The sequence below is a fragment of the Alternaria incomplexa genome, assembly GCF_024043165.1.
Source record: "Alternaria incomplexa strain BMP 0042 chromosome Unknown scaffold_2, whole genome shotgun sequence".
Lineage (NCBI taxonomy): Eukaryota > Fungi > Ascomycota > Dothideomycetes > Pleosporales > Pleosporaceae > Alternaria > Alternaria incomplexa.
In genome coordinates, this window is record NW_026249851.1 from 1,061,795 (window position 1) to 1,088,994 (window position 27,200).

General features: G+C 52.4%; 9 protein-coding genes across 9 annotated transcripts; 3 read left to right on the plus strand and 6 right to left on the minus strand.

Moving 5' to 3' along the window:
* Nucleotides 1-522: 522 nt before the first annotated feature.
* On the plus strand, nucleotides 523-1,845 carry J4E90_001855 (uncharacterized protein; the record flags this gene model as incomplete). Its single annotated transcript, XM_051431439.1, has 2 exons — nucleotides 523-569; nucleotides 621-1,845. 2 exons carry the CDS (start codon nucleotides 523-525, stop codon nucleotides 1,843-1,845), a joined length of 1,272 nt encoding a protein of 423 aa, XP_051294573.1.
* A 2,921-nt stretch (nucleotides 1,846-4,766) lies between these two features.
* On the minus strand, nucleotides 4,767-5,736 carry J4E90_001856 (uncharacterized protein; the record flags this gene model as incomplete). Its single annotated transcript, XM_051431440.1, has 2 exons — nucleotides 4,767-5,477; nucleotides 5,653-5,736. The coding sequence occupies 2 exons, from the start codon at nucleotides 5,734-5,736 to the stop codon at nucleotides 4,767-4,769; spliced, it is 795 nt and encodes a 264-aa protein (XP_051294574.1).
* A 285-nt stretch (nucleotides 5,737-6,021) lies between these two features.
* Nucleotides 6,022-6,874, minus strand: J4E90_001857 (uncharacterized protein; the record flags this gene model as incomplete). Its single annotated transcript, XM_051431441.1, has 3 exons — nucleotides 6,022-6,363; nucleotides 6,425-6,645; nucleotides 6,694-6,874. The coding sequence occupies 3 exons, from the start codon at nucleotides 6,872-6,874 to the stop codon at nucleotides 6,022-6,024; spliced, it is 744 nt and encodes a 247-aa protein (XP_051294575.1).
* A 3,292-nt stretch (nucleotides 6,875-10,166) lies between these two features.
* J4E90_001858 (uncharacterized protein) lies at nucleotides 10,167-10,807 on the plus strand (the record flags this gene model as incomplete). Its single annotated transcript, XM_051431442.1, has 3 exons — nucleotides 10,167-10,503; nucleotides 10,552-10,633; nucleotides 10,702-10,807. The coding sequence occupies 3 exons, from the start codon at nucleotides 10,167-10,169 to the stop codon at nucleotides 10,805-10,807; spliced, it is 525 nt and encodes a 174-aa protein (XP_051294576.1).
* A 758-nt stretch (nucleotides 10,808-11,565) lies between these two features.
* J4E90_001859 (uncharacterized protein) lies at nucleotides 11,566-12,936 on the minus strand (the record flags this gene model as incomplete). Its single annotated transcript, XM_051431443.1, has 1 exon — nucleotides 11,566-12,936. One exon carries the CDS (start codon nucleotides 12,934-12,936, stop codon nucleotides 11,566-11,568), a length of 1,371 nt encoding a protein of 456 aa, XP_051294577.1.
* An 803-nt stretch (nucleotides 12,937-13,739) lies between these two features.
* On the minus strand, nucleotides 13,740-14,938 carry J4E90_001860 (uncharacterized protein; the record flags this gene model as incomplete). The annotated part of the gene is made up of 2 exons (XM_051431444.1): nucleotides 13,740-14,483; nucleotides 14,933-14,938. 2 exons carry the CDS (start codon nucleotides 14,936-14,938, stop codon nucleotides 13,740-13,742), a joined length of 750 nt encoding a protein of 249 aa, XP_051294578.1.
* Nucleotides 14,939-18,405: 3,467 nt separating this feature from the next.
* On the minus strand, nucleotides 18,406-20,031 carry J4E90_001861 (uncharacterized protein; the record flags this gene model as incomplete). The annotated part of the gene is made up of 1 exon (XM_051431445.1): nucleotides 18,406-20,031. One exon carries the CDS (start codon nucleotides 20,029-20,031, stop codon nucleotides 18,406-18,408), a length of 1,626 nt encoding a protein of 541 aa, XP_051294579.1.
* Nucleotides 20,032-21,054: 1,023 nt separating this feature from the next.
* Nucleotides 21,055-22,301, plus strand: J4E90_001862 (uncharacterized protein; the record flags this gene model as incomplete). Its single annotated transcript, XM_051431446.1, has 2 exons — nucleotides 21,055-21,393; nucleotides 21,444-22,301. 2 exons carry the CDS (start codon nucleotides 21,055-21,057, stop codon nucleotides 22,299-22,301), a joined length of 1,197 nt encoding a protein of 398 aa, XP_051294580.1.
* A 226-nt stretch (nucleotides 22,302-22,527) lies between these two features.
* Nucleotides 22,528-26,725, minus strand: J4E90_001863 (uncharacterized protein; the record flags this gene model as incomplete). The annotated part of the gene is made up of 7 exons (XM_051431447.1): nucleotides 22,528-23,988; nucleotides 24,037-24,347; nucleotides 24,397-25,155; nucleotides 25,518-25,973; nucleotides 26,020-26,536; nucleotides 26,584-26,607; nucleotides 26,657-26,725. 7 exons carry the CDS (start codon nucleotides 26,723-26,725, stop codon nucleotides 22,528-22,530), a joined length of 3,597 nt encoding a protein of 1,198 aa, XP_051294581.1.
* Nucleotides 26,726-27,200: the final 475 nt, after the last annotated feature.

Genomic DNA, 27,200 nt, shown 5'->3' on the forward strand with positions numbered 1-27,200 from the left:
GCACGGTGCCACAATACACCTACTCCAGATCAGATAACGAGTCCTTTAGATCATTGACCAGTCGCAATCCAGAAAGAGTTATAGCGTTTCAGGCACACGGTTCAACAGCCGCGATGGCCTTCTCTAAATGCGTAAGAAAGCTGCGATGAGACGCTACATCAGCATAACCAGAGAGAGCCAGGAGTATGAAAACGGGCACAAGTAGTCCGATGAGGGCGATATTCATGATCTTCTAGGGCCCCGATTAGGACCACCCCACATTGCTCTTTCCTCATTCAATCCGGCTTCCTCGCGTTGTGCGACCGTTCTGCGCTCGAGTCCCTGCCTACTTAGGTAGTCACGTGCACTGGGTCCCGTCCGTTTGCATGTAAATAAACCGCGCCTCGAGCTCGCTGCCTAAAAGTACTGGACTCTGCCCCAAATCTACTCCTTCTTAAGAACAAGTCTTCTCTCTTCTCCCACCAACAAACGCGGTTCCACGTCAAATCGCTCGGTCTGCGCCGCATCATCATCGTATTTGCGATGGCGACCACGGACATTGCAAGCAGTCACTTAGCTGCAGAACTATCGTACGTTTCAATCACCATCAAAATAACGCCATGTGCTAACCCCAGGTCTAGTGAGCCATCTCCAGCTGTCCAAGGCCAATCCAAGTCCAAGTCTGCACGTTCTCGTCGCAACCGGGCTGCTAAGAAGGCGGCACTCCTCAAGAACGAGAACAACATCGCTTCCTCTACTGAGCAGGCTGGTTCTCCCGAGTCTGCTGATACTACCAAGAACGCCGTACCGGACCAAGGTGAAGACTTGACCGTTGAGACCGTTAGCATCGCCGACACTGACGCCTCTGCGACCGCCTCTTTGCCCAAAGAGCCACTTACTACCAAGACCAACCTTCAACCCGCTACTAATCTCGGATCCGACCCCAAGCCGACCCCGCCGTCATTCTCTCCCGTCTCCGAGGTTGCCGATGTCCCGCCCCAGCCAAAGACTGCAGTAAAGCAGTCAGCCCTATCGCCGTCTACACCCGTCATAGATCAGCCTATCGACAACCTGCTCGAGATGATACGAGTGCAGCGTCAAGCTCTTCTCCAAGGTCCTCGCGTCGTCATTCATATTGGAGATACATCCGTCGAAGGCATCTCCAAGCGCGCAGCAATGGCTGCTTCTACCGTTCTCAGCAAACACTTTACAGCTAATCCCCAGTCGCATGAGTATGTATTCTCACGCGGCCAGATACACCCTGGTGCAGTCCGCCTTCTGCTTATCGGCTGGATGCAGGAGACGTGCAACGAGTTCGAGGCCTACGCTGTCCCGGCTCAGAAGACCTTTGGTGAAGACGTTGCTCTCCTACGCGCTGCTCGCCTGTTAGGTATGGAGCGCTACTGCAGCCATATCCACGCCGGCTATGTCGAGTACCTCAAGACCCAGCTTCCGAGCTACGAAGAGATCATTGCCGTCGAACAGAACGCCACGTCTGACAAAGACCCACTCTGGACCGCGATGGTCAACCACCTTTGCCACGACCGCTACAAACGCCTTATACCCGACCCTGAAGACTTCGCGGCGTTCTTGGAGAAACACACTCGGTTAAGGAAAGCTATGGAGTCCGCTGATATATTCTTTGCTGGGATGGCAAAGAGGCAGGTTGAGGGCCGGGAGCAAGAGCGAGAGAAAGAGCGCCGTCAGCGTTGGGAGCATAACCAGGCTGAGAAGCATGCGCGCATTGCTAAAGAGCGACTTGCTGCTGAGTCGCTGAGGAAGAAGATGGACGAGAAGGGTTCCGGTCTGATGACCGTGACCGCGGAGGAGGCGGAGCTGCTTCGAGGGCGCACTCGCACCCGCTAGAAGACCGCTGAACGCAGCCTCTGCCTTCACCTCGGATTTACAGACACCATCTTTTCACCGGCTGTACAATGGCGCATAAAAGAGACTAACAGCATCTTCCTAGCCGACCAGGACATGTAAGCGGGGAAGAAAAGCCTGCGTAAGCACTCAGGTGTTTAAGCGCGTTCCTTCTTCCTGCTCTTCCGCAGGGTATCAATTACCGGGCACGTAGAAGTCAACATAAAGTGACTTTGGAATACATAGTAGATACAGATGTGTATTAATCCAATCCAATCGCTAAACCCCTATGTTTCTACTGATACATCGAATGCCTCTATTCGGGTGTCGTGCGGCTGTGTCTACCATCCCAACCCATCATTCTCTCGTCCTCTCAGTACTCATCGGCCCAATCGCCCAGTTCCTCGTTCCAATCATCACTGCCTTCTTCGCTCTTCTCGTATCCCTCCCACCAGCTCGCTACAGTCACGGGCGGCTCACACTCTTTGCACCTAGCCTTGATGTATATCGCACTGTCCTTGCTGACCAGCCCAGCATGGTGTCCATGTGGTACGACATCGAGCTTGTTGGTGCAGTCGTCCTCTGCGCAGATGATCGTGTGAACGTCCATTGGAGAAGATGAGCGTGAATGAGGTGATACGGCGCCGATCTCACCCGCAGTTCTGATGCCATGTTGGGGGTGGCGACGAACGACCTCGGGGCTATTTGGTGGGTAAGACATGGCGTTGTTAACTCTCGAAATGCTTGTATCGCTTGGAGAAGCTGGCTGGTAGTGTTGTGATAAGGGAAGACAAGATCTCGGGAAGGGAGGTATTTATGACGCTGTTGATTGCGTGGTGAAGACAATTGTGATTGTGTGGAGGAGGAGAGCAAGCCTGGAGGGGGCTTTGTGGTGAGTGAAGTAAGTTATGGTACAGTCATAGTGTTATACATCCCTCATGACCCTGTTGCAATATCATTCACAAAGTGTGAATGTCACTGCTATTCATGGCATTCCTTAGCCCAGCCTCATTCGTCTTCCCACCATCCATCTTCCAACAAGTCTCTCGCACTCGGTCTATCCCTCCAGTCCATCTTCATTATCCTACGGACGAACTCGTTATCCTTCCTTGACAGCTCTGCCTCTGAGATGACCTTGAACATTCCCTGCTGCGCTGGTAGATTGTTTCTCTTCAAAGACGCTAGGGTCTTAGTAATCTCTTCATCAGCTATCTCGACGGTCTTGTCTGGAAACGGCCCGAACCAGTACAACTGTCGCAGAAGAACATGCAAGGGGAGATTTTCCCTGTCCTCCTCCGCTTTTTTGCCCTGGGGAACGCATAGGTTGAAGTGAGAGCCGTAGTGCATGTGCACAAACTAATCACGGGAGTCGTCAGCCCAGCAACGTTGGATTTATTCGAGATGAGACCGAAACGTATCATATGGAGTGTCTTACCAGCAGTCCAAATGCCCAAATATCTGCAGCTGTATTCCACGGTAGTTGCAGAATGATTTCAGGGCTTACCCATGTTGTTGCGCCACACGGAGTTCCAGAAGTAGGAGCTTCACTGGTGACATGAGAGCAATTCCCCATGTCGCCAAGTTTGACCTCGCTGAACCGATTGTCACCTTCCTGCATGTTGACGTAGACGTTATCCGGTTTGAGATCTTCGAGTATAATCAGCCCCAATATTTGGTTACTAGTGGCAGACAATGAATACCCGCGTGTACACAGCCGTCATCATGAAGGCTTCGTAGGGCCTCTAGGACGCTGCGCGAAACGTGCTTCAATTCTTTCCGATCCAAGGCCTTTTCCGCGGACGCCTCTGAAATGGTGCCCAGGTGGTGTCAAGATACTCCAAAGCGATTGTGACGGGGGAATCTGGGCCCTGGATCTCTTCGATCATTGGTCTAATGTAGGGGCTGCGATGTTGAAATTTCTTGAGAACGTTTCGTTCGTTCGCAACCCCATGGTGACCCTGCTGGGTCTTGATCACCGCCAGCTTTTGCGCTTGGTTTCTGGCGGCCATTAGAGGTTTACATGTTTCTGTTGTCAACATAACACAGACTTAGCGAGCCAGACAGCTTCTTTGAGTTCTTGAGTGATTGTATACGTCCCGATGCTACCCTTGAGAACTTGGCCGACTCGGAAAAGAGACGACATGGTGTATTCGGCGCGAGAACCCTTGGTTAGCGGAGCTAGTCTATAAATACGTACAGCTTTATCTTCTCATCTCGGGTGGTGTGTTCGCGGATGAAGAAGACATGGCACAAAAGATTCTGTGCGGCGCAGTCCTTGGACTCTCGCCGTCTTGTCGATCGCCAAGGCACTAACGACAAGTTGGGTGACTTGCAGGAACAACCGTAACGAAAGCATCATTAGGATCATTCGTGTGTATATTTACTCGCGTATTCTAAGTTTTTGATCTCGTGGAAGAGAGTCGGGATATAGAAAATGACCCAGGTATTTAGCATCAATGACGCAGACTGCCACCTGGTCATGTATGGATTGATCAGCCCGGAGCCCTTGCATTTCCGCCGTGCTATCGAGCCAGGAATGAACCAATACCTCTCTAATCATATCAACTCTCATTCCGCTGTGAGAACAGTTGTCTTCATTCTGGAATGAGATCCAGACTGTTATCTGTTGTTCACGCAACGACTACACTGCTCAAGGAGGCAGCGAGTGCATTGCATGACAGACAAGAGATCGGTACGTTCACATCGCGCACATGCGAAACCCTCATGTTGTTTCCACACGTGCTGGCAGACGGTCGGTGCCATGTCTAGAGCATCCGTAGGAGTTGGCCTCAGAAGATGACCCTCGTCGAACTGCGGGCACATGCATGTCTTCCATGTGGCGCCGCACATGTAGCAGAACTGATGACTGCAGCGACAACTAGGTAAGTTAGCACGTTTAACTGTGAGTATTTCGCGCGCTGCACTTACATGATATGGAAACAGCCAGTGTCTAGCTCGACCAGATTCTTGCACTTGGTACACTGTTGCCACATGACCTTTCCAGCTGTGGCCATCAATATCTTGGTGTCATCATCCTCGGCACACAGTCCTTTATGAGCTTCGTCCTCGCATACCGTACACGTCTTGGTGTCACAAAGATCGCATATCGCAACGCCACCACTGATATTTCCTTTCGGGACAACGTGATCGCAGTTCGCGCCAGAACATGGGGTTTCTTGAGCCTTCTCCTGCTCTGCTTTCTTCTCATTGACCTCGATCAATAGTTCTTCAGGTAGTAGAACACTGCAGCCCTTTACCCCGTTTTCGTTTGTGTCGAGTGGGATCGTGGCTTTGCAGCATTGAGGCGGGAAGAGTGAGGTATCTTTGTGGACAGCGAAGCGGAATAGATCTACGATGCAGTCCTTACAGTAAACATGGGAGCATTCAAGCTTGATGGTGTCCTTCTCGGGCTTTGTATCACCACAAGCACCGCAATCGGCAGTAGCCTCTGGTACCAGCTCGGGTTCTGACTCTGACTCCGGTTCTGACTCCGGCGCTTCAATGAGTTCTGGTGTGGGACTTGCTTCCTCCGCTACGACGCCTTCATCATCGGAGTTGTTCGCGGAGGTGTCGCTGCTTGATCTCGATGGCGTACGTCTTGCTTCGTCGCCGTTGTCGCTTTCGTCATCAGTATCCTGCTGATATGTCAGTGTCTTAATACATGCAACGTAGTGGGATTATCGCAGGTTCACGGAGTATCCGGTCAGTTGTCGAAGAATAGCATATCTGGCCATAAATGATCGATAGTTGATCTTGAAGCGTGTGACGAATAGCGCGATAGCTCGCAGTACCGTTGTCGTCCAGTTGGACGCCTTCGAGCGCTTCTGCAATCTCATCTAGTCTGATCTGGATGACCAGTCTGCCGGTAGCGCGATCGAGCCCAGTGATGTCCATGGTTGATGGCGATAGGTAGAGACGTGAATGGAACGCCAACTTTGGCTGTACCAATGCAATGGTCTTGATGTATCAATGGAGCTAAACAGAGCGCTAGCAAGCGAGGTGGTGCTTTTCTGTAGCCCTCTTTCACGAAATCGGGGCCTTGAGGGTGAAACCTGAGTGGGGTCGTAAGCGCTGAGCGGAAATATCCAGTAGTTCTACCATCTGTACAGTGTATAGTACAACACATAATCCACATCGTACAGGTGGTGATGCCAGTACGCCTTACAAAACAAAGCTATCTCAGTCGTCTTGCCACCACTCATCCTCCAAAAGTTCTTTGGCCGTAGGTCGATCTCTCCAATCAAGCTGCATGATCTTCGAGATGAAATCCCTGTCCTTCTTCGCCACTTGTCCTTCCGTGACAGACGCGAACGGTGTTAGTTCGTCATACGGGATCGTTTCCATCAAATACTGTATGACTTGGGCGATCCCTCCGTCGCCCATTTCTATAAACGGTGGAAGAAAGGGTCCAAAATAGCGGAACTGTCGCTCGAGGACACCTAACAGGTACCCTTGTTCACCGCGATTTACATCTTGCGGCTGGAACAAATTCCTATCTCCACCGTAGATTAGACTGATGACCTGATGAGCGGACAGTCAGCTTATGCTTTATGACAACTTCCATCCAAATCTTAACACATACCACGGTACCAAACGACCATATATCTGTTGCGGTGTTCCAAGGCATCTCTAAGATGACCTCTGGACTAGACCACACAGGCGCACCCACAAGCTTTCCAGATCGAGCCCGCTCTGAGTCTACCGTACAACAGTCGCCCAGATCACCGAACTGAACATCAGCGAAGCGATTGGGTCCCTCCTGAGAATTAAAGAAGATGTTGTTGGTTTTGACGTCTTGTCGTCCTGTCAGGCCGGTCCACTTACTTCAACGAATGGATTGCGCATACGTACCCGAGTGCACATAGCCTTTCTCGTGCAGAGTATTCAGAGCTAGCAGCAGCCTCCGAGTAACATATTTCAGCTCCTCTCGGCTCAACTTCCTTTCAATTGACGCAGTTAGGACATCACTGTCGAGATACCGCAAGGCAATAAGCGGAGGCATGGCAGCTGGCCCATCCATCTCGTCGACCATTGGTCTGATATGGGGGCAATGCTGGAACATTTTGAGCGCATCACGTTCTACTCGCACCGTTGGAGGTCCGCCTTTGATCACCACTTTTCTTTGACCTTGGTCCCTTGCATAGCTGTCAGTGGCCAAGGCATAGAAAGCGATATCCTGGCCTCACTTCGCAAACCAAAGTGTCGGTGAGACTTGCTTGGTGATCGTGTAGCTGCCTGTGCGGCCCTTGAGAACCTCGCCCGCGCGGAGAAGAAACGACATCAAAGCTGTGGTTCCGTCGTCGCGCTGTCTAGCTGCAACGACGCACCAGAAGGCTTTATAAATTGTACACAATGACTTGACGCAATGAGCATGAGTGAAAACGCCAGTCGAGGCAGCGTGCATGAATGCGAGAAAGCCCTGGAGCACTTGAATGCGGCGCAGCCTCGCCAAGGCGCTACCTGCCCAGGTAGGTAAGGCCTCCTGAGGTTGGTCGGCGTGTCGGCGTAAAGCCTTGAGAGCTCCTACACCAGCACCATGATTACCAGGAATTATGGACTTGCGTCGACCGCGCTACGCGCGCAACTGTTCTCACAGACTCACACTCTCGTATACCGAAGGCCTGGCTCAAACGGTTAGCGGCGAGGCTTTTTGGACATGCCGGAGCCTAGGCCCGTCTGTGCCAAGCCGATATACAGTCCTGGCCCGAGAATATGCATGTGAGTCAGATTCCATCCTATGTACCTGGAAGCACGACAGATATTTCATTTTCTCAACGAGTAATGATGGTGTGTGGATCTGAGTGCATGAACACATGGCTGTTCGAATGGCAAGCTGGACTAAGGGTGGTCCCGTACCGCGCCCCATAGGCTCCCCGTCATTGTGAACTCTTTGCATCGCCTAAAGTTAGTGGTCAAGGCATGCTTTGGGATAGCTGAAAGTTGCAGCAGCATGTCAGAGCTGAAGTCGTAACAGGGTCGGGCATGATGTCAGACTTCAAACATGATTTCAGATACTCGACACATCACATCTCTCAATACCTGGCTATCACAAGACTATATAGAGAGAAATCTCGAGATCCGAAGCGTCTAACAAAGAACGAGAGGCGAGAGGGGAGGATGGCCTCGGGAAGCTCCCCTGTTCTGGTACAACTCGGATGTGCTCCGGGTCGCCCACTTCCCCTTCACGCCGGACCGCGGCATGCGCGACATGCCCAAAGTAAGTATATGATCCCCCCTCTGCGCCAGTATTACACGCATGCTAGATACGAGGGTAGGGGCGCTGTCATCGCTGCCTTCTTCTGAGGTTAAATTCGAATTTGAAGTCCGTCACCATTCACCGTTTCACGCCCCCTGAAATGGTTCCGTCACCGATTAGACTTATCACGATGAGAACAGTGTAACACGAAGCTATGAAAGCAGACATCATGATAGGCTCCGAAACCATGTCATTGATATTGCAACACCGATCCCGAATACCCTCAAACGTAGTTCAGTCAGAATCACTGCCTAAAAGCCACCCTACCGCCTGGAATAAGACGACCTTGTAAGCACTGATGTGCTGACCTGCGTAGAAACGATAAATTCCTGCACAGATATGAAGCTTACTTCAACTTCCGCGCAGACACGAGGCACTCCTGGAGGTCGACCACCAACTGTCTAGCATCTAGACCATTGGCAGAGTGCAGCGTGAGACCGGAAAGCCTACCTGCAACGAAGATCCAGGCCTGTATTGCGTCTCCAAAGACAGATTCCCTTGCTCATGTTGTTCTATATAAGACGTTGCCAGCTCTAGAGAAATCTCGCACCAGCATCAACAGCATCACCAAGCACTCGAAACTCGACAATTACCAATACTCATTGTTCAACATGCTTTCCTCCAAACTCCTCAGTCTTTCTACCTTGGCTCTACTTCCTATGGCCTTTGCGGCTCCAGCTCCAGCTCCAGCTCCGGAACCCCTCTCTGCCGCTAATGCTGCGATTCAATGAATTCCGATCGACTTCAATGGCAAAACTCTCTACCTCAATAGCGCAGCAGTAGTCGTGTCTGCCAACCCCGGTGATGTGGCGACACGAGCTCTGCTCACTGGCTCCCCCGACTCTGACACCTGTGATGGCACCACTCTCGACCCGCATCCTGCTCCTTTCGCCAACACGGCAGACTGTGCGGTGATCCGTGACTGTAAGCCTCCAAGTCTCTGAATTCACTTCTGTAGAGTATTTGTGGCCAAAAGAGCGACTGACTGATCATTCACCAGATACCCGCGGCCTGAACACCTACTATGGCGTTTGGGACAACACTCCCGACACACACGGTGTCTTGTACTATGGCACCTGTGTCTTCGAAGCAGGCACCCGTAACATCCAGGAAACCTGGATTGGATCTTCGAACATAGCGGACATCACTGAGCTTGCCCTCAACAAGTGGCAGGTACGTTCCAGCTCTCCCGAGGAAGTGCCAAGTTTCTGTGCTAATGAACAAAGTCTGGCGGTGTTGTTGCCTCTCAGGGACAGACAGAGTGCGACAACTCTGGCATCGGGAAGTCGACTGTTAGGTGGACTATCAAGCATTCTTGAGCAGTCTCTACCTAGGTAGTGAAGGATGAAGCGTTGCTTTCTGGCTGATTGGGGTGATTCCATAAGCCTAGCTTCGTCGAAGGGGAATGCCTGGGTAAACAGTGATTAGAGGATGTGTTGTTTTAGCTTGGAGTATGTAGTCGGTCCCTACCTATTAAAGCAGAGAGCTATGGAATTTTCTAGTTTGTCTATGAGTGTGTTGTCATCGTGCTACAGCCTGTGCATGCCAGGGCGAGATGCACTATACTCTGTTTGTCGAGCCTTCCCGTCTCAGGTACAGCCCCGCCCGGCTAAAGCAGAAGCCGTTCTCCACTAGTTCCCTAGCATCCTTTGCACCATTGCGACACGTTACATTCTCCCTTCCGTTGCGCTCCTCGCAGTTGCTGCTGAACCCCAGATTCCTCACGCCGTCTTGATCTCTTCTCATCGTCATGGTGTCCACGCGCTCGCATCCGCAAGGCGACTTCCCTGCCACGGAGCCATCACCCGTCAAGAAGACGCCAAGATCACGAACTTCGACCGCGTCCCCGGCGCCCACCTCCCCAGACCTCAATACCTCACCGCCACCGAAATCGCTTGCGAGGCGAGCAATCTCCAATGCCAAAGCCGAAATTAGCCCTCCCTCTCCATCCGAAATCGACGAGCCGACGTGGTGCCACACGGCATCCAATCTTACGATAGTCTGGCTTGCCATCTCGATTCCTCTTGTGCTATGGGACACGCTATATGTTCTTCTGCGCCCACATACCATGGCCGGTGGCGCGCTTCAATGGCCCATCTGGAAGCCATACGAGATTTACGCTTCGATCGATCACGTATACGGATGGCCCGGATGGGAAAACCATGATGGTTTTGGCGGCGCGCAAGCCATGCTGAACGCTGTGGAGCTTGTGCTATACGGCCTCTACTCTATGATCATATACAATCACAGTGTCCCTACATCTGGAGGTACTGGCCTGCAGCTCAGCGAGGGCGTGGGCAAATTCCTCTCTGGCGGTAGGAAGGTGCGCGGCAAGACTGGTAACCGCGCGCTCATTATCGGCTTCGCTGCAGCAGTCATGACAGTCAGCAAGACAGTGCTCTACTGTACGTTCACATACGACACACGGGCAATACACAGGCTAACGAGGGTAGACTTCAATGAGTATTTCTCTGGTTTCGCAAACGTTCGCCATAACGACTGGGCAACGCTTTTGGTCTTCTACCTTGTCATGAAGTAAGCTGATATCCTGCATCTGTTTGCACCTCGTACTACAAGGGACAGAAAAGCTAACTTTCCCGCAGTGGTCTCTGGGTCATCTTCCCCGCATACATGACTGTCGTCTTCGGTACCGATATCCTACAGGCACTCGACATCGCAGCCGATTCTTCATCTAAGAAGCGCTATTAGCTCGAGTTTCGAAAACGCATTCTACACATACCAATGTCTTATACTTTGATCACTAGGAGTGTTCAGCATCCACCGGCCCTTTCGTTAGGAGCCTTTCGCATTCTTGTGGCGTTTACGGAAGCGACGACAAGCGGTGCGGATTAATCGCCGGAGCCATGCAAAAAGCCCACCGCGCGCATGTCCAGCATCGTTGACATCGCCCGGCGCAGCTATTGACGGCTTCACGGAGCCTTTGGTTAGCGGCTGATACAGACAAAGTTACCCGTCTAGGGCTGGTGCTACTCACCACGACCGATACCCCACTGACGTCACGCCTTAAGCCAACGAGGGAGGAGCTTGAATCCCAACCGTCCGGTGGCAGGCTCGCTGATATTCGCTGCGCGTCGGCGGTCAGGCTGTCGAGCATGTACGGCGCTTGTACTCGATCGAGCGCGACATCCATTGCGTGATGTCTTGCTGCTAATGTGTCGCGATCTTTAAAGTGGGTTGTACGAGTGAAGAGTTGGACGTCCAAGAGGCAAACGAAAGTGTATTGCGGTTGCGCTCGCTAGTGGTCACATTCACTGTCTGTTCGCGATATACTTCTGTCACGCGCTTCAGAGAAGTTTCAGTTTCATTGTTACTTTACAATATTATGCTAAGCATCAAACTAGTAGCCTCATCGTTACTCATTGCTGTCGTTCATATTACGGTCAGAACCATACTCCATCGCATCGATGCAAAGTCTAAACAAACATCTCCGAGCTTTTTGACAATCTCTACATCACATTGCATCCAATCCCCATTCCACAAGTCCTGCCCTCCTTCTTTTTCTTCTGCATACCCTCTGCTTCCAAATCCTCGCTCCTTCGAACACCTTGTGCTCCCTCCTCACTGACCACCCTGCGTCTTTCACTCAGATCTGCCATGCTCACTGCTTTAGCAAACGGTCCATCATCCGTCTCCACAATCGCCTTCTTCCTTTCAAGCTCGTCTCTGCCCGGCGTGCTAAAGACAGAGCGTTTGCTAGTGACCGTTCCGCCGGAGACACATGATCCCTCAGATGGCGAGACGTGTCGCGCTACGTTGCCAGCCGCATCTAACATAGGCTTCCGAGGCGGTGATTCCATGGGCTGCTGTGGAGGGGCGAGATGCATGCGCGCACGAATATCTTCCTCTCGCAGGGGCTGTTGCATAATCAAGGCGTCGTTTCCTGGGTAATCTGACGTTGTCGCGTAGCCTGTCTGAGAACCAGGCACCGCCCTCTCCGGTTGCGCAGCCCTTGCGAGTGCCCGTTCGCGCATCTTCCGACGCTCAGTCTGGGTGTAGAACGCCATGAGCTTGTCTCCTGGCCCAACATACATCTGGGGATGGTCCGTGGTGAAAAGCCCAGAGCCACAGGATGGTTGCTCGTCGAAGGACTCAAAGAATTCGAGCTTTGGTGTCGGTGCTGTGGGCGTAGTAGTAGGGGTGGCACGAGGAAGGCTTGATCTGGATTTGGGCCTGGAAAAACGCGTGGACTTTGGGAAGGGCGTCGGAGTTCCGAGCGGGAGATAGGCGGAGCGTTTCTGGGAGTTTGTCATCGGGGTGGGTGTGTCTGGACAGTCGGTGTATGCGTCGCTGTCGACGTAGTCACCAGCTTGGATCTCTGCGTCTCGCGGGTTGGTTGCTGTCATGTCGTCTTGGTCACGCGATGTCGACTCGCGATGCGAAGACAGCTCCGTCGGTGTGCTGTACGGACGTTTCTTCGGACTTGTTGATCTGGAACCGCGCTTTACCGGCGACCGCCTTGTCATCATCCCGCCGCCTCTCTTGATGGTGACATTGGCAGTGATGTTTGCGGGAGAGCTTCCGAAGTTACCGTTCCCTGTTGTTGTGGTGTAGTCGGCGAAGTCCGTCTCTTCATGACCAGAACCATGCACGTATGCTCGCGGAAAGCCATCGCTCTTTGGTCGCACCTTTGCGCTCACTGATGTGTCTTGGGTATCAACATTCGGTGATCCAGTAGTCGCAGAATCTTGTCGCGAAGCCTCATCCAAACTCGGTGGCGGCGACGGCGAGATAGCGCGAATCGTGGAGCGCGCCGTTGATGGACGTGTAGGGCTCGGCGGGCCAGGCGTAGTCGCGCGCGGGCGAAAGTGTGTTGACATTTTCGCAATTGACAGTCGTGATGTTGACTGCGAGGATGCGGGCGTTGCTAGGAGGATGTGGGTGGGACCGAACTGAACGAACAATGCAGGGCAAAGCCGATCAACGACTTTCGGGCTAGAGCGCACGTGGGATGAAGACACAAACGTAAAACTCGTTCAAGGCGTGCGAGTGAAGTGAGAGGGGATGCGTGACGCGCTGTGGAGTGTTTGCGAAGTGCCGTTGGTAGCCTACAGGTGCCCTGCCCTCACTTCCTGTCGTCGGGCTACTGTACTGGTCGCCTTTACTGCCACTTTGCTGATACTTATTGGTCGGTCCACTACGAGATGAGCACAGTTTCCACAAACCGAGACTGCTTGGAGGTTTTCGCGATGGCTTTTTGTTGCCGTTACACAGGTACGTCATTGTGTAAACCTTACGGCATATGTGCCGAACCGATGCTGCCTGACGCGCAGTTCACTTCGGCCCTTCGGAAGATTTCCACCGCATGGCCAAACATGGTTATTTGGCTCTATTTCAAGCATCTGAGCTGGTATATATCCCTCCGTTCGGCTTCTCCTACTTTAGTGCTGGAGGTTAGCGGAGCCCTGGAGTGCTAGAGAGTCGCAATATATGCAGAATTAGTACGGCTATACGTTAACACCTTATTTATAGGTACATCTAAGCTACTACTACCGTTGCCCGCTCGATTCTCCAGTCTACGTCAAAACCATTCCCTTATGGCCCTCAAGGCTGCATCATCTAATAACTGTCCTCTTCACAACCAAAACACCCCAACCGCCTCTACCCAATGTACTCCGTCTCCTCACTTCTTGGCATTCACGGTCGTGAGATGTTCGGCCTCTAACTCCTCCTCGTCCGAATCATCAGCATCATCAGAGCTATCATGCGCCGAGCTATCCGAGTCGTCATCGCTGCCATCCTCCTTCTCATCGTCGCTAGAGTCATCAGAAGTATCTTCCTCATCGGTATCTTCATCTGCGTCAACGTCTGTGGAGCTGTTGAGACCGATCTGCCTAGAGGTACTGCCATGCTTGTCGTCATCACTGCTTTCGTCATAGTACTCCTCAACGGAAGCCAAGACATGTGCATGATGAGTCTGAACGATAGGTACCTCGACAGCGCTGGCCGCAATGTGACTTTCTCCTTGGCTGGCAGGTGCTGGTGCTCTGTACACTCTTGGCTGTTCGTGTGCCTCGATCCCCCTAGCACTATCAACCTGGGCAGGTACCGGGTATACTACGGTATCTCTCCATACCCCAGTATCTTGGACTTGCTTTCCGTACCCTTTGCTACCATCTTCTGCGAGCAAGCGCGCCTGGCGATCTTGGCAGTGCTTCGACGCCTCTTGGCCCTCGAGCTTCTCTAGCGTCAGTGCAGCTTTTTCGGTCCATTTGCTGACGGTACGGAGCGCAGCAATGCCAATCTTGATGTTGCGCTTGTCTTTGGTGTTGATGCTCTTCGTCTTGGTTGGAGTTTGGGCATCGGAGGCAGTGGAAGTGGAAGTCTTGCTTGAGTGTTGTAGAACGTTGGTAAGTTTAGGGCGGAGCTGGAGTTTGTTTGTTGGGAGATGCATCTTGATAGAGGTCAAATACCGGTACTATGAATAGATTGAGCTAATTCTGGACTACAAGCTCCTGGCCTGGGTGTCAAAGAGTCCTGATAGTGATGTTCAGTGATGCAGTGCTTGAGTGCCGAGTTATATAGAGGAACTAGGGGTGTAGCTAGCTTTATATGGTGCTATGTGTGATTCATGTGTCCTGTTTTTGTTTCAGTCGGCGGCATTGGGGTTGAAGTCAGCAGACTGTGATGCTGTGATATACTCGACCTTATTTCAATGTACCTGATTGTAATTCATGTTCATTGATGCAAAAGACATGCTCACATTGACCACATGACACCACAGTCTGTGCAAAATAGCTTCCGATAAGCTGACTGTCTCTGATATAATTGATTCAATGAATGACAACCGCTCATAAGTTTGCCGGGTAAGCAGACCTCCATCGAGTTCCTACAGCCTTGTCCTATCTGCTTGCCTTATCTGAACCAGAGCCCTTCCACTTTGTTTTAGAGACATCAAGAGAGTCACCATAGGCATAAGTCTGTGCTCTGTCTTTTTTACTGAACATTTCCGGCTCCTATCTCAGCAATTAGTCGTGCTTTGTTCCGCGTCTGCAGCCGCGATCTCTCACCTTCTGCGTCTCTGGAGCTTTTGCGGTTTTCTGTTTATCATATCCACCTTGCTCTGGCTGTTTCGGAGGCTCTGCTTGCTCAGTCGGGTGCCCGTTGACTTGTATCGTGGGATCCGTCATTGTAGACCGCGGAAGACGAATGGAGAAAACGTGGGCTAAGTTCGACTGATTGCGGCTGTTTGACACAGCTCGTCCGATCGATCAAGGAAGTAACGAGGTATGTTATGAAGATCTTGTTAAGATAGGCGCGTATACGAAGGTGTATGAGTATGTGTATGTGAAGGAAAGTCAGGTAGGCACTGGGGGGTTTTTATATCTGCGAAGAGTCACATCTTCGATGATTGTATTATTCACGATTCCTGTCATTGATGCTGCAGAGTGCGAGCATCAGTCACAGTTCAAAAGCTACCGTGGGTACATTGACCTAGGTGACTCCAAGCTTGTGACTACGAAGGCGTTGACTCATTAGGACTCATGGGCTGTTAATGTGTGATCTTCCTACAGATATAGCAAAAGGCGTCAACAAAAACTGCGATTTGGTCAGTCGTGGTGAATCACACGCGCGAGAAGCACATGAAAGTGATCACCTAGCCGGCTAGAGCAAGGGCCTTAAGTTTACATTACCGTCTCATCGAACTTCAAACATCACATACCTGTTCTCAACTCACTCAAGGGCAGTAAGCAGTATCTGTAGCCAATATAACGTCTACTGGTAGGCTCGCGTGACACATTCAATAACAATGAGCAGAAGTGTCATTGTTTCGAATAAAATGACATATAAAGCTGATCCTACGCAAGCCTGCGCAAGAATAACCAAAGTATAATGTACTGTCCCTCAAGAAAGGAAAGAAAGAAATCACACATTCGCTGTCCGATAAAAGAAAATGGCAATAACCCACTGAGCTGCTGAAGCCACATGTCAACCCCCAAAACTCTGGAGAGTACCAGACTACCCTCTATCTCTGCCATGGCGCGAGCCCCAACCTCTTCCTACGGTCGTTCTCTTAGAATCCCTTTTCCCGTCGTCTTTTCTCCTCTGCTTCTGCTAAAGCTTGAACAACGTGAGGTTTTACCGGGGTCTTCTTGAATTCATAAGCTACGCTGGTAGATCCGTTATATGGCTTTGTTGAAGTCTCTCTGATGGTATTCGATAGCTCTCTGACTGTAACAATGACTTGTGACCTGTTGTTTCTACTGGGCGCTGGTTTAGCGGCCGACCCAGATGCAGACTGTTGCGCTTTGCTGCCAGTGTTCGAGCGTTGTGACTTTGCTTTCTCGTCGAACTTTATGTTGGACATGGTGGAGGCTGTCAATAACTTGGAAACTCTGGATGTAAGATGTGGTGTACTCAGTTGGCGGTGGATATTTGCGGAGGGATAGGTTCGGAAGTAGAGCTTTGTTGTTGTAAAGCTCAAAGTGGCCTGGTGCGTCGTGTTTATAGATCGGAAGATAAGTGCGGTGTTGGAGCGGGAAGTGAGAGGCTTCGCGAATATCCGCCCAATATGTCTATAGTGATTTGATTGACCGTCAATGGGAAGCCGGTCACATCATCACGCAGCAACACCATGCCCGATCGCCCCTCCCAGCTTCCCCATTGAACTCCATGTCGGGGTACACACCGAGTATCTGTTCCCTGTACTCTTCTACCTCCCTTGAAGGATCTTTACCGAGGCTGTCCGTTGACATTGACTTCTGGTACATTGAAGAGCTGTCTGCCGTCAAGCGGCTGCCTCTAACTTTTGCGCGCTCTCTAGCGTCACCGCGCTGTCGACGTTGTATCTCAAGATCTTCGTATGAGCCCCAAGGAGGCGGTCTCGGACCGTTTTGGATGTCGGTCGACGAATGGAAGGAAGGCGCGGCGTTTGTGGGGTTGCCGACTAGAGGAGGGAAAGTCCCGCGAAACGGCGAAATCAATGGCGGTGAAGCTGAACTGAAAGACGGTAGCTGTCCAAACTGGTATTTTAGATTTGCATCTTTGGGTTGAGTTCGCCGCAGTGCTCGCACGTCATCATCAATGTCATTCCAATGGCCGCGAGGTTCGTATGAATCAGTAGCCGTGGGCTCTTGTGCATTGCTGCCCGAGACACGATGCTCTCGCGCACTAATGCTCGACTCACCAAAGACAGCGTCATATGAGGGCCCGTCTATCACGTGTGATGAAGACGTGCTCTGCGCTGCAGTTCTTTGACTCGAATGATCTGGGCTGATGTCTATCGGTAAATCTGGCAACGGCCGACGTGGAATGAGGTAGCGATTGCTCTGGGACAGCGGTTCCGCCTGAGTATTGGGGGTGTTGAGCTCGTTTGCTCCTTGAATGTATTCTGAACGAGCCGGCTCGTCCGAAATTCGATAAATGTCTGCGCTCCGCGCGCCGATTTCTTGTTCTTCGTCTATCACTGAAGCCGCCCCGAGCGGTAGTGGTGGTAGCGGACGCTGATACGTACCCAAAAGATCATCGCATTGCTCAATTGGCTTGTGCGAGCCGATCCGATCAGATTTGTTGTTAGAAGGAGTCGATTGTTGCATCCGTGGATGTGATGATGGCAGGTCGCACACCGTCACCTCAGATGGAGCTAACGAGTGGCTTCCGCGTGGAGTGACAGCCCGTGTAATGTGATTTGGTGTATTTCCCGATCTTGTACGCTCTGGCAACGGCTTTCGATTGGGAAGTAATGTTTGTCTTTTGCTATACTGTCCCGTTCTGCGTAATGTTGCTGATTCGACATACTGCGCAAAAATGTCTGCCGCAGTCTGGGTGAGATTCTTGTTGTGGTCGCAGTCTTCGGTCTCAACAGACTCTGTGTCGATGAAAACCCGCAATACAGGTGTCGTTGATGTTCGGAGAGGTTTTGGAACAAGATTGTCCGGGCTCGACGGTCGTGAAGAGGCTTCGGTAACGCAATAAGCTTGATAAGGTCGCCTGGGGAGTGTGTCATGTAGTAAAAGCAGCGCCTCGCCAGGCCCTTCTTCAGGTGTTCCAAGGGGTGTAAAATGGGTGTGATCCATGGGGTTGGCGATTTCTAGAAGTTGAGGGATTGCGCGAGATCAAGTTAGGGGGGTGGAAGAGGGGAGGTGGTAAATTCATTGAGAAAGTGATACTGTACGCCCAACATACATTGCTTGAATGTTTGTCTCTGTCATTTTTCTAGACGTTCCACCGACGAAGGTCGCGAATCCGACTGTTGACCGTAACGTCATCACACCGAGCACGTACCTCGTGACTGAGGCAGCAACAGCAAACGGTTTTGACCGAGAGCCATATCGTCCGTGCACAAACCCTTAGATACCAAGCGCAGAGAAACAATCGTGCGCACCTTTCCTCAGGCCTTGCTCGAACAGCCAAGTGAAGCCACCTCTGTATCCACTCTCTCTAATTCGCTTGAGGACCCATAACTCAAACATGCCAATCTTGTCGCCTTTTGTTTCTCCGCACCCAAAGAAGGCGCAGGCGTCTTGGTATCCGACTTGCCAACCATGTTCGTACTTTTCGTGCTCATAGTGACCGTTGGGGTCCACTCCACTCCAGTAAGACACGTGCTGTTGGACAGCCTCATGCATCCGCCCGTCTTTTTCGTGTCTGGCTTTCTCGACAACCCCTCGCCTATCATCAGCGGACATTGTTGTATACTGAGGTGGCGCAATGCTCCCGTCTTCCGTTTTAGCTTTGAAGCCCCACTCACCGCCAGGCATCCAATCCATTTTCCAGGTCCAGAAGAAACTGCCCCCAGCTCGCTGCTGGTACCGCCTACTCTGCGCCTGACCAAACTGCTGCACGAGCTCTTCCTTGGGGACCCCGCCGCCCTTGGCCCAAGAGTCCTCGGTCATAACGCAGGAGTACTCTCCAACGATGACTTGTACTGCACCACGGTCATGGACAGAACCTTCTTTACCGTCAAGCTGCCCAAGCTTGGTGCCGGCCTCCTCGGTGATTTGTTGTGGTGTCTTTGCTTTATCTTCGTCTGTGAAAGCCCAGTAATAGTGCGTATCGATCACTACTGGGCACTGCGGATGCGAGTAGATGGAGTTCTTCTGCAAAGTCCAGTCGACTGCTTTCTCTAGGTGCCAACCGTCGGAGATGATGATTGGAATGCCGGGATCGATGGCAGAGACAGCAGCTATGCATTCATCGTACCACTCATACATGCGTTCTGATTCCCACTCAGCCTCGTTGACGAGCTGGAGACCCGCAATCTCAGCTCCAGCCTTTGTGTCCTCAGCAATGAACTGGCAGCAGTGAACGCCCAGCGTGCGGTTGGTATGGCTGGTCCAGAGTTCAGCACGCCCACTGTTGGTACCGGAGTGCTCCTGCGCGTTTCCACCTCCTGGCAATGCATGTAGATCGATGAGAACACCGATGGAGCGTGCACGCAGGCGTTGGATCAGGGTGCGGATACTGTTCCATGCTCCAGTGTATATTTCTGCGTACGGCTCGAAAGGTGTGCCCTGGGTGAAAACAGCTCCGGGGAGGTCGTAGTAGCCGATGGGCAGGCGGACGGTAGTGCATTTGGCTACATTAGCAAGCCATCCGATGGCGTTATCGGTTACGATGTTGGCCCAATGCTCTTCGAACTTTTGTTTCGTTTCAGCCATGCCAATCTTGTCGACCCAGGCCTGGACTGCTGCAAGCTCGCTTGATCCCTCAGAACCGTCAGGAAATCGAGAACCTTGAAGCCATCGTTCAATGACGTAAACAGAGCCGAGGTTAGTGCCGTGATGATAGCGGTAGCGAAGTATATCTAGGGTTGTCGGATCGCTGATTCCATGTTGCTGCCCTTGCTGATGGGCTGGAGGAAAGTGGTGTTGATGTTGTGCCTCAGCGGCTCCGTCAAATTTTGAGTTGCAAGGCTCGTCGCGTTGAGTGAAGCCTTTGAGTTCGGCTTTGGCTTTTTGAAGGAAGCCCTTCATCGTGGATATGCTGATCGGGTTAGTACACTAGTGAGCGGATGCCTCAGTTGGGTAACGAACAGATTGTTGATAGATGCTCAGATCGAGTTTCAAGGTGCAGGTGAGTCTCTGGACTTCAATAAGTTCTGTTGTAGGGGTTTTGAGGTTTGAAAGTCGAGTGTATAAAGGGTTGGCTGTGCTGGTGAGTAGGTGTGGCTGAGCCATCATGGTGGAGCAATGGAGCCGCGTAGCCGTGCATTTGCTTCTATTTTGATGACGTAAGACAAGGAATGGAGACCCGTAGGCAAGTGCGGCCGGCATGCACGTAGGTTCGTGCACAGAAACTGTGGCTGCATCTTATCGTGCTATCTTATCTGTGCAAGTGCCTCGGAACTTTGACGAACGCGTGGGTTCTCTAGCTTGAGACGCGCCATACTAGAGTCGTGATGGTCTACTCACTGCAAAGCGACGGGACCATTGCTAGGAAGATGTGGATCAATCATCATCCACGTGTCCTAGTCGTAGCTTACTCGTGAAGGTGACTCTGCCTGCAGCAACAGCAACGGGGAAAGTGCAGAGAGAATGTTCTCCGCGCCACGCGTTCTTCGAGGGCCCCAACAGGTGTCGTTCGACGCGTAATTCAATGCAAATGTGTAACGATAGTAGATAGAGGATTGAGGAATAGAATTAGAACACCTCCCAGTCATGCCAACTTTGTGCTGTGCTAGTTCAGGCGCCATCCCGCCTTCTCGCCAAGCTGGACCCTGACATGCCACCCAATCGCGTCGCCTAGCGCCTCTGCTGCGACTTCCCCAACCGCGACGCGACTGCTCCCACACCATCACCCTCATTCCAATTCTGTTTTGATTTGTCTTTCCCAACGTTGAACACGACACAGAAAGAATCATTACTATTTTGTGGCTACACTTCCGTCCCACACCACAAGAGCGCATCCACGCGCGTCATTCGTCCCGTCTCAACGCGTCGCAATATCCCTCAAGTCGCAAAGACAACATGAGCGCCACAACACCGCAGCGGCCAAACATGGCCACTCAGTATACCCCCTCCAAGACACCCTCGCGACGCGTGCTTGGGGATCTCACCCCAAAGGCCATAAATACGCCCTCCACCCCTCATGGACCGTCTGAAGTCGCTCGAGCCCAAAGCCCGCTGAAGCAGGTTACTACGCACACCCCGACCAACCCTGTCGGCAAGGAAAACCTCATGACTCCCCAGACCAACTCAAACAGCAAGAAGAGGGGCATAGAAGACGTCGACGGCGCTGAGGCCGTTGAGAGTGTGAAGATGCTTGCCCACGCCCGCAACGAGAGTCTCCCTACCGCCGGCGTACGCCTAACCACTGATGCGGTGCAGAAGCATACGGTAGGCCACACGCGATACTGACGCGTCTTTACACCACTGACATATCGAAGGAGAATAACCCTATTGGCCTCGCAGATCCTGGATCTCCCACCGAGCGCGCTACACCAACACCCTCGCCCGAACCAGAGCCGATACAAGCCTCCCAGAAGAGCAATCAGTCCTTCTCCGACCTTCTCAACTACGAGCTGTGTGCCAGCCAGAAGAGCGAACATGGAGAACGTGTAGCTATGCCAGCGGCTCCCCCCGCACCAGCACCCGTGGAAGGAAAGAGGAAATCGCGTGCCGAACAGTTGCGCACGCGTCTCAAGTTTGGATTGTATAAGCTCAAGACAAACCAAGTCACCAAACGCGACGCGGATATCATTGGACCCTACGAAGCTCGCGCCTCTTACTCGTCGGACGCGCTCAACGCGTCAAGATCAACAGCCATGACAACTTCACGCGAATCTCTAGGCGATCCCCGCGTACCCAATATCACCGTATCTTCTCCGCGACGCGATCAAGGACCAGTCTTCGTGAGGGCCAACCTAGATCCCTTCCACCCGATCTCCAAACTCGGTCCCGCACCCGTTCAATTCGCCATACCCCAAGGCAACATGCCCGCATCATCGCGCATGGTGCCCGGCTATGCATTCACGTCTTCACCACCCGGGCCTCAACTGCCCCATTCAGTAGCCCCCGATCAACTCTCGTCGCCTGTGCGACCCAGGAATTACTACCCTCCGCACTCTGACTCAAGAACACGAATGGGGGAGCACGATGCAGAGCGCATCAACGTGCAGGAAGAGAATCCACACTACAGGCTTCAAAGAAGGAAGCAACAACACTACAGTCTGGCGAGCAGTGTCGGCGGTGTTAAGAGCGACGCCGCAGAAGGCCTGCTACAACTCATGCAAGATACACGGTAGATAGATACCCCATGTAGAAGCATGGACACATTATTACTCGTTGCATCCGTGTTTTCTTAAGATCGCCATACTATGGCCTAATCAATTCTTACGAACTGATGATTTGCTCGAAGAAAATATCTCACTGTGATGTTCTTGACGTGACGCTCCATGAGATGAGTGCTAACAAGTTAGGAACATGGCCAGATTTTTGGTGAGAGTTGCTTTGAAGAGTTGAATTTGGTGACTACAAAGTGCGAACGTTGTCTTCGCTTTCGGTAACCAAGTCGTCAGATCGTGACTCCATGTTTCCATCAACTGGCTGCTCTTCCACCACATCCTCAACAGCTACCGCGTTCTCTTTCGCCTCAACATCGTCCTTCACATCCGGGTATTCCCCAACGCGTTCGACAAGATCGTTCGGCGGCTCCATGCTCTGCTCATCCACAGCCTGAGCTCGATCGCCCGATAATCCCATTCTTTTCGCCTTCCGTCCACTGTTCATATCGCGTGGGCGGACTACGCGAGACGGAGGAAGTGTCTGCTTACTCGCATCAGTGATCAAGTCTGCCATCTTGAAACACCTCTCCACGAAGGCTTTCATCGCGCTTTCGTCGCGCAACTCTGTATCGCCATGGCCACTGTAATGCGCAGTGAGCGCGGCGCCCTTGGCACCGAGCTTGCCAGACTGTACAGTATTGTACGAAACAGCTACACCGAATAGGTTTCCAATCACCGGTTGCCGGAACTGGATACCAGAGAAGTGATAAGTGACGGTACGCATGCCCTTTTCTTCACTCGGGAATCCGGGTATAGTCCACTTGGGGATCTGTAGGCGGAGAGGTGGCGCAGTGAGGCGGCCACCGCTCTCAATGTTCTCTGTTACGGCATCAACCCACGCCTGTACATTCTCGTCGTTGTAGTCCCTGTTGTTGAAGCTGAGGTTTGCTCGGCGTTGAAATCGTACATCTACGGCCTTGTCTGGGAGCAGAACATCGTGGATACGATGATCGAAGCTCAGTGCGAGTTTGCGGAAAGTGGCTCTGGCACCACTGCGACCAGTACGCATTTGGATCCTGAGTTTGGGCAATATTTGTCCTAGCTCGTGCTCCAGGTCAGGTCTAAATTCGTAGTGCAAAGATGGTGCTTGCAAGCGCGAAACGACAGAATAGTTGGGCGACGTGAAGACACTATTCAGTCCTGGGAATGTTGACAGAAAAGGTGCCTTGGATGGATCAGAAAGAGCAGCTTCCACTACTCGGCTGGGGTCCACATCTTCGAGAGGGAATAGAGCCTGGCCAAATTCGGCGGAGACCTCGTATGTTGGGTTCGGTATCCAATTGCTCAACTCGTGTTTAGGCAATGGCACAGCAGAAGCGGGTCGCAGAATGGTCCCTAGAGTCCGGTTCACGAGACCGTGGAGTGTTGTTTTGGGGGCTTTTGCGGGTTTCGCAGCCTGAGCTTCGACAGTGTCAGGCTCAGTGAGCCGCATGATAGGCATTGACAGACGTCCCAGCTCTCGTTTGCGATACTTGTATTCGAAAGAATCGTGTTCGGTAAGAACCGGCGACAAGAACGCTGCACTCTCGGCACTTCCTAGTTTCTGAGTGTCGAAGGTACGCTCAGCTGCATCCTTGAAAGGCAAAAACCTGACCAGTGTCCTTTTTGCCTCTTCTATGGAGCTCACGTCGAAGCCTCTGATTACCAACTAAAAGAATTAGCTCGGTTATGAACGATTTACAGAGATCGTGCATACCATAGACTTGCCGACTGCCTCAATACTCGTGCGAGTCAGAGCCGAGACGACATCAAAGTCTTTCTGTGTATAAAACAAAGTTACCAGATTGGACTTTGAATCCAACGCAACAGGACCATTTGCTAGCTGGCGTAAATAGTTGTTCAGGTTCATCCGTTTCAATTCAGTGTGTTGGAAAGCTTCCTCGATATCATTGGCAGCGTACTCTGCTGTCGTCTTATCGGATGTGATGCGGAGGGCGTTATCCGGTTTGTACATGTCGAGCCTCACTCGTCGGGTCCGTCGAATCTTGTCAAAAAGGGTGTCTTTGTCTGCAGGCATGTTAGCGAGATCCACGATTAAGGATGCTATAGTACGTACCACCAGCCTTAAGCAGCATCACCTGCCACGGTTGCAGAGAAAGCTCTAGCTCTCCGGGGGATTCGATTTCTTCCAAGAGTACGAGATTCCAAACATCCCTCATTATGCGATCAACAAGCAGCTGCTTGCTGACGTTCTTGCGGTAGCCCATGATCTTGACAATACGATCAACGCCAGGCAGGCGTTGAGTTATCGGCGTAGTACCTGGCTGCCATTCTGATCGCTCCACAGGTTGCTTCTGGTTTCCTAGTTGGTCCTTCCGTTTGATGCTGTCGATCACTCCCTGATTGACCTTCTCTTGCCGTATATTCTTTGCGACCGAGTAGAAGATTATCAATTGCTGTTGCGTGAAGCCTTTCATGAGCTTCTTTCTCAGCTTGACAAACGTAGTCTGCTTGACGTGATGCGGCTCATTGGGGTCGCCATCGTTGTTCGGTCGCAAGGTCTCGATCTGCTTGTATATTTCTTCCGGCGCGAGCGCTTTCCCTTCTTCTTCGAGTGAGGCAAGAATGTCTGGGACCTCGAGAGGTTCGGAGATTTCGATTACTTCGGCATCTTCGGAGGCTTCGGTGGTTGTGGTGGCTTCTCTTTGTGCTGGTTCCCCGACTTCCCTCAGGACCAAGATATCGGCATCGTCGCCCAATCGCTTGACGCCCAGATCTTGCGAAGTTTCCCGTAGGATCTTTTCTCCTTTCCTCTTCCTCAAGCGATTGATCGGCGTCACTTGTTTTGTGATCTTCAGAGGCGGTGGTTGCTCGTCTTCAGTATCACCGCGGCGGCGTGCAGACGCAGAAAACCTGGCTCGGGATGGTGGGCGAGGAAAAGCGGGCAGTCGCCGTCGGGCAATTTGCGCTTCACATCGGAGGCATACAAATGCACTCGAGGTCCGGGGCGCAAGCATGAAGGAGGACGAAGCGAGGAAAAAGTGCAATGAGGATGGCAGTGACGGGCTCGGAAAGTGCGATGCGTGCTCCAACTTTCGTGACCGCCCTAATTCTGCCATCGCGCTTTCACGTGTGAGGCGCGTCATAGTGCGACGCCCGCGAGCATTACTTCAGAGTTCAATATTAAATGTAGGAATTTGCATTAAGTGGCACCTTTTGAACTTCAAGTTGGACGACGCCAGCTGCAGAGATCTTCGCGCAGGTCAAACTCATCTACCTCATGGTGTGGACGATGTCGCTTGCGCGCCGCCTCTGCCTTCATCTGCGATGCCTGCTGCTCCAAACTTCCCCGGCCCCGCACGTTCGGCGAGTGATTCGATTTCATATCTCCAGGGCGCAGCGTCTCATGCGACTTGCGATGAGCGCTGCTGCCGCCGCGCATGTGACCGTGCTCGCTCTCACTCACAGAGCTGCTGCTATCGCCTGCTGCAAATCGCAAGGGCTGAGCTCGTGGCTGCTGGGAGTATGGTTTCTCGCGGTCGCCCCATCCGTCTCCGCCAGCGAATATGTCTTCGATGCATTCGTCTGCCTTGAGCTCGCCGGGTTGTGCGGACCAGTATGCGGCGAGGGTGCGTCTGTACATGTCTTGGAGCTCGCCGGCTTCGCGGGATTTGCTCGTCAGGGAGGGCGCAGCTGTGGGCGTTAGCACGAGCTCCGTGTATAGTTCAGAGTTTCCCACCTCCATGATCCTCAAGTTCGGCCTGCTCTCCCGCCATGATACCAGCGATGCCACTGAAGACCTGCGCCGTCTTCAAGGCTGGCGCAACAAAGTTCTTGTCGCCTTCCGTCTGCTTCATGTAGATTCCGACCTTGAGCGTGCTGTTGATCTTGCTGTCTTGCATAAGGTACCTCCTCGTGACGCCCGGTTCCTCGCCCGCGATGGTCGCCATCTCGCTCTGCTCCACGTACTCGGCCAGGTTGAGCTTGACAGTTCCTAACGTGATGCGCTCGCCTCTTCCTGAGCCTCGGCCGTATTCTTGCACAACCTCCAACTCGACATAACACTCCTGCAGCATGCCATTCTTGTCGACGGTGAGACGGACGGGGAGGGTGATGTCGTAGTTGTAGGCGACTTTATGGTCTTTGACTTGGCAGCTGTCTGTGCGACCGCGGTGCTCGGCGGCCGTCGAGTGGGAGAGGTGCCATTTTATGAATGAGGTGCCAGAAACGAGTGGTACGTTGTTGAGGTCGATTATCTGCTGTCGTCAGAGTGTGGTCGTATGCCTGTGTATGGATAGCTCACTCGTAGGTGTAGATCAAATTTTGGCTGCGCAAATGTCAGCCCGTGTAACTTTGAGGTGCTGGCTCAGTCTTACTCGTCGGTTCTTGGGTACTGTGATTGTGAGTGTCTGAGTCGCGAATGCGACGGTGCGGCGCACGGCCATTGCTCACCAAACGCTTGCATGTTGAGAAGAGAAGAGGAGGAACAAGGCGATACGGGGAGGTGAAGGAGTCTGGGTCTCACTCGCGCTGAGCGTGTGACAGGGTTCTTTGTGACTGAGTAGCAGGAGCGATGCTCTGCGACTGCGAAGGTAACAATGGACCCTGACGTGCCTGGCTCCCCGGATGCTCCGAGCCCCAACCGCGCCCTCGCTCCTTCACCCACCACCTCGCTTCACTGCCATGGCTGCAGACGCCGACGCAGATGCCATCGCAGACTGCGTGCTCCGGGCCTTTGCTCAGCTACCTGGAAAGCGGAAGCCGAGACCCCGCCACGATGGCGCAAGGGAATGGGTACCCCTCGCCGGAATTGTCTTATCTAAAGGTAATCGCTCACTTGCTTCCGGAAGGAGCTATGCTTGCTTATGCTCATGACCTAGTCAAGGTGGCGCTCTATCATGCGTATCGTTAGGGTGAGCC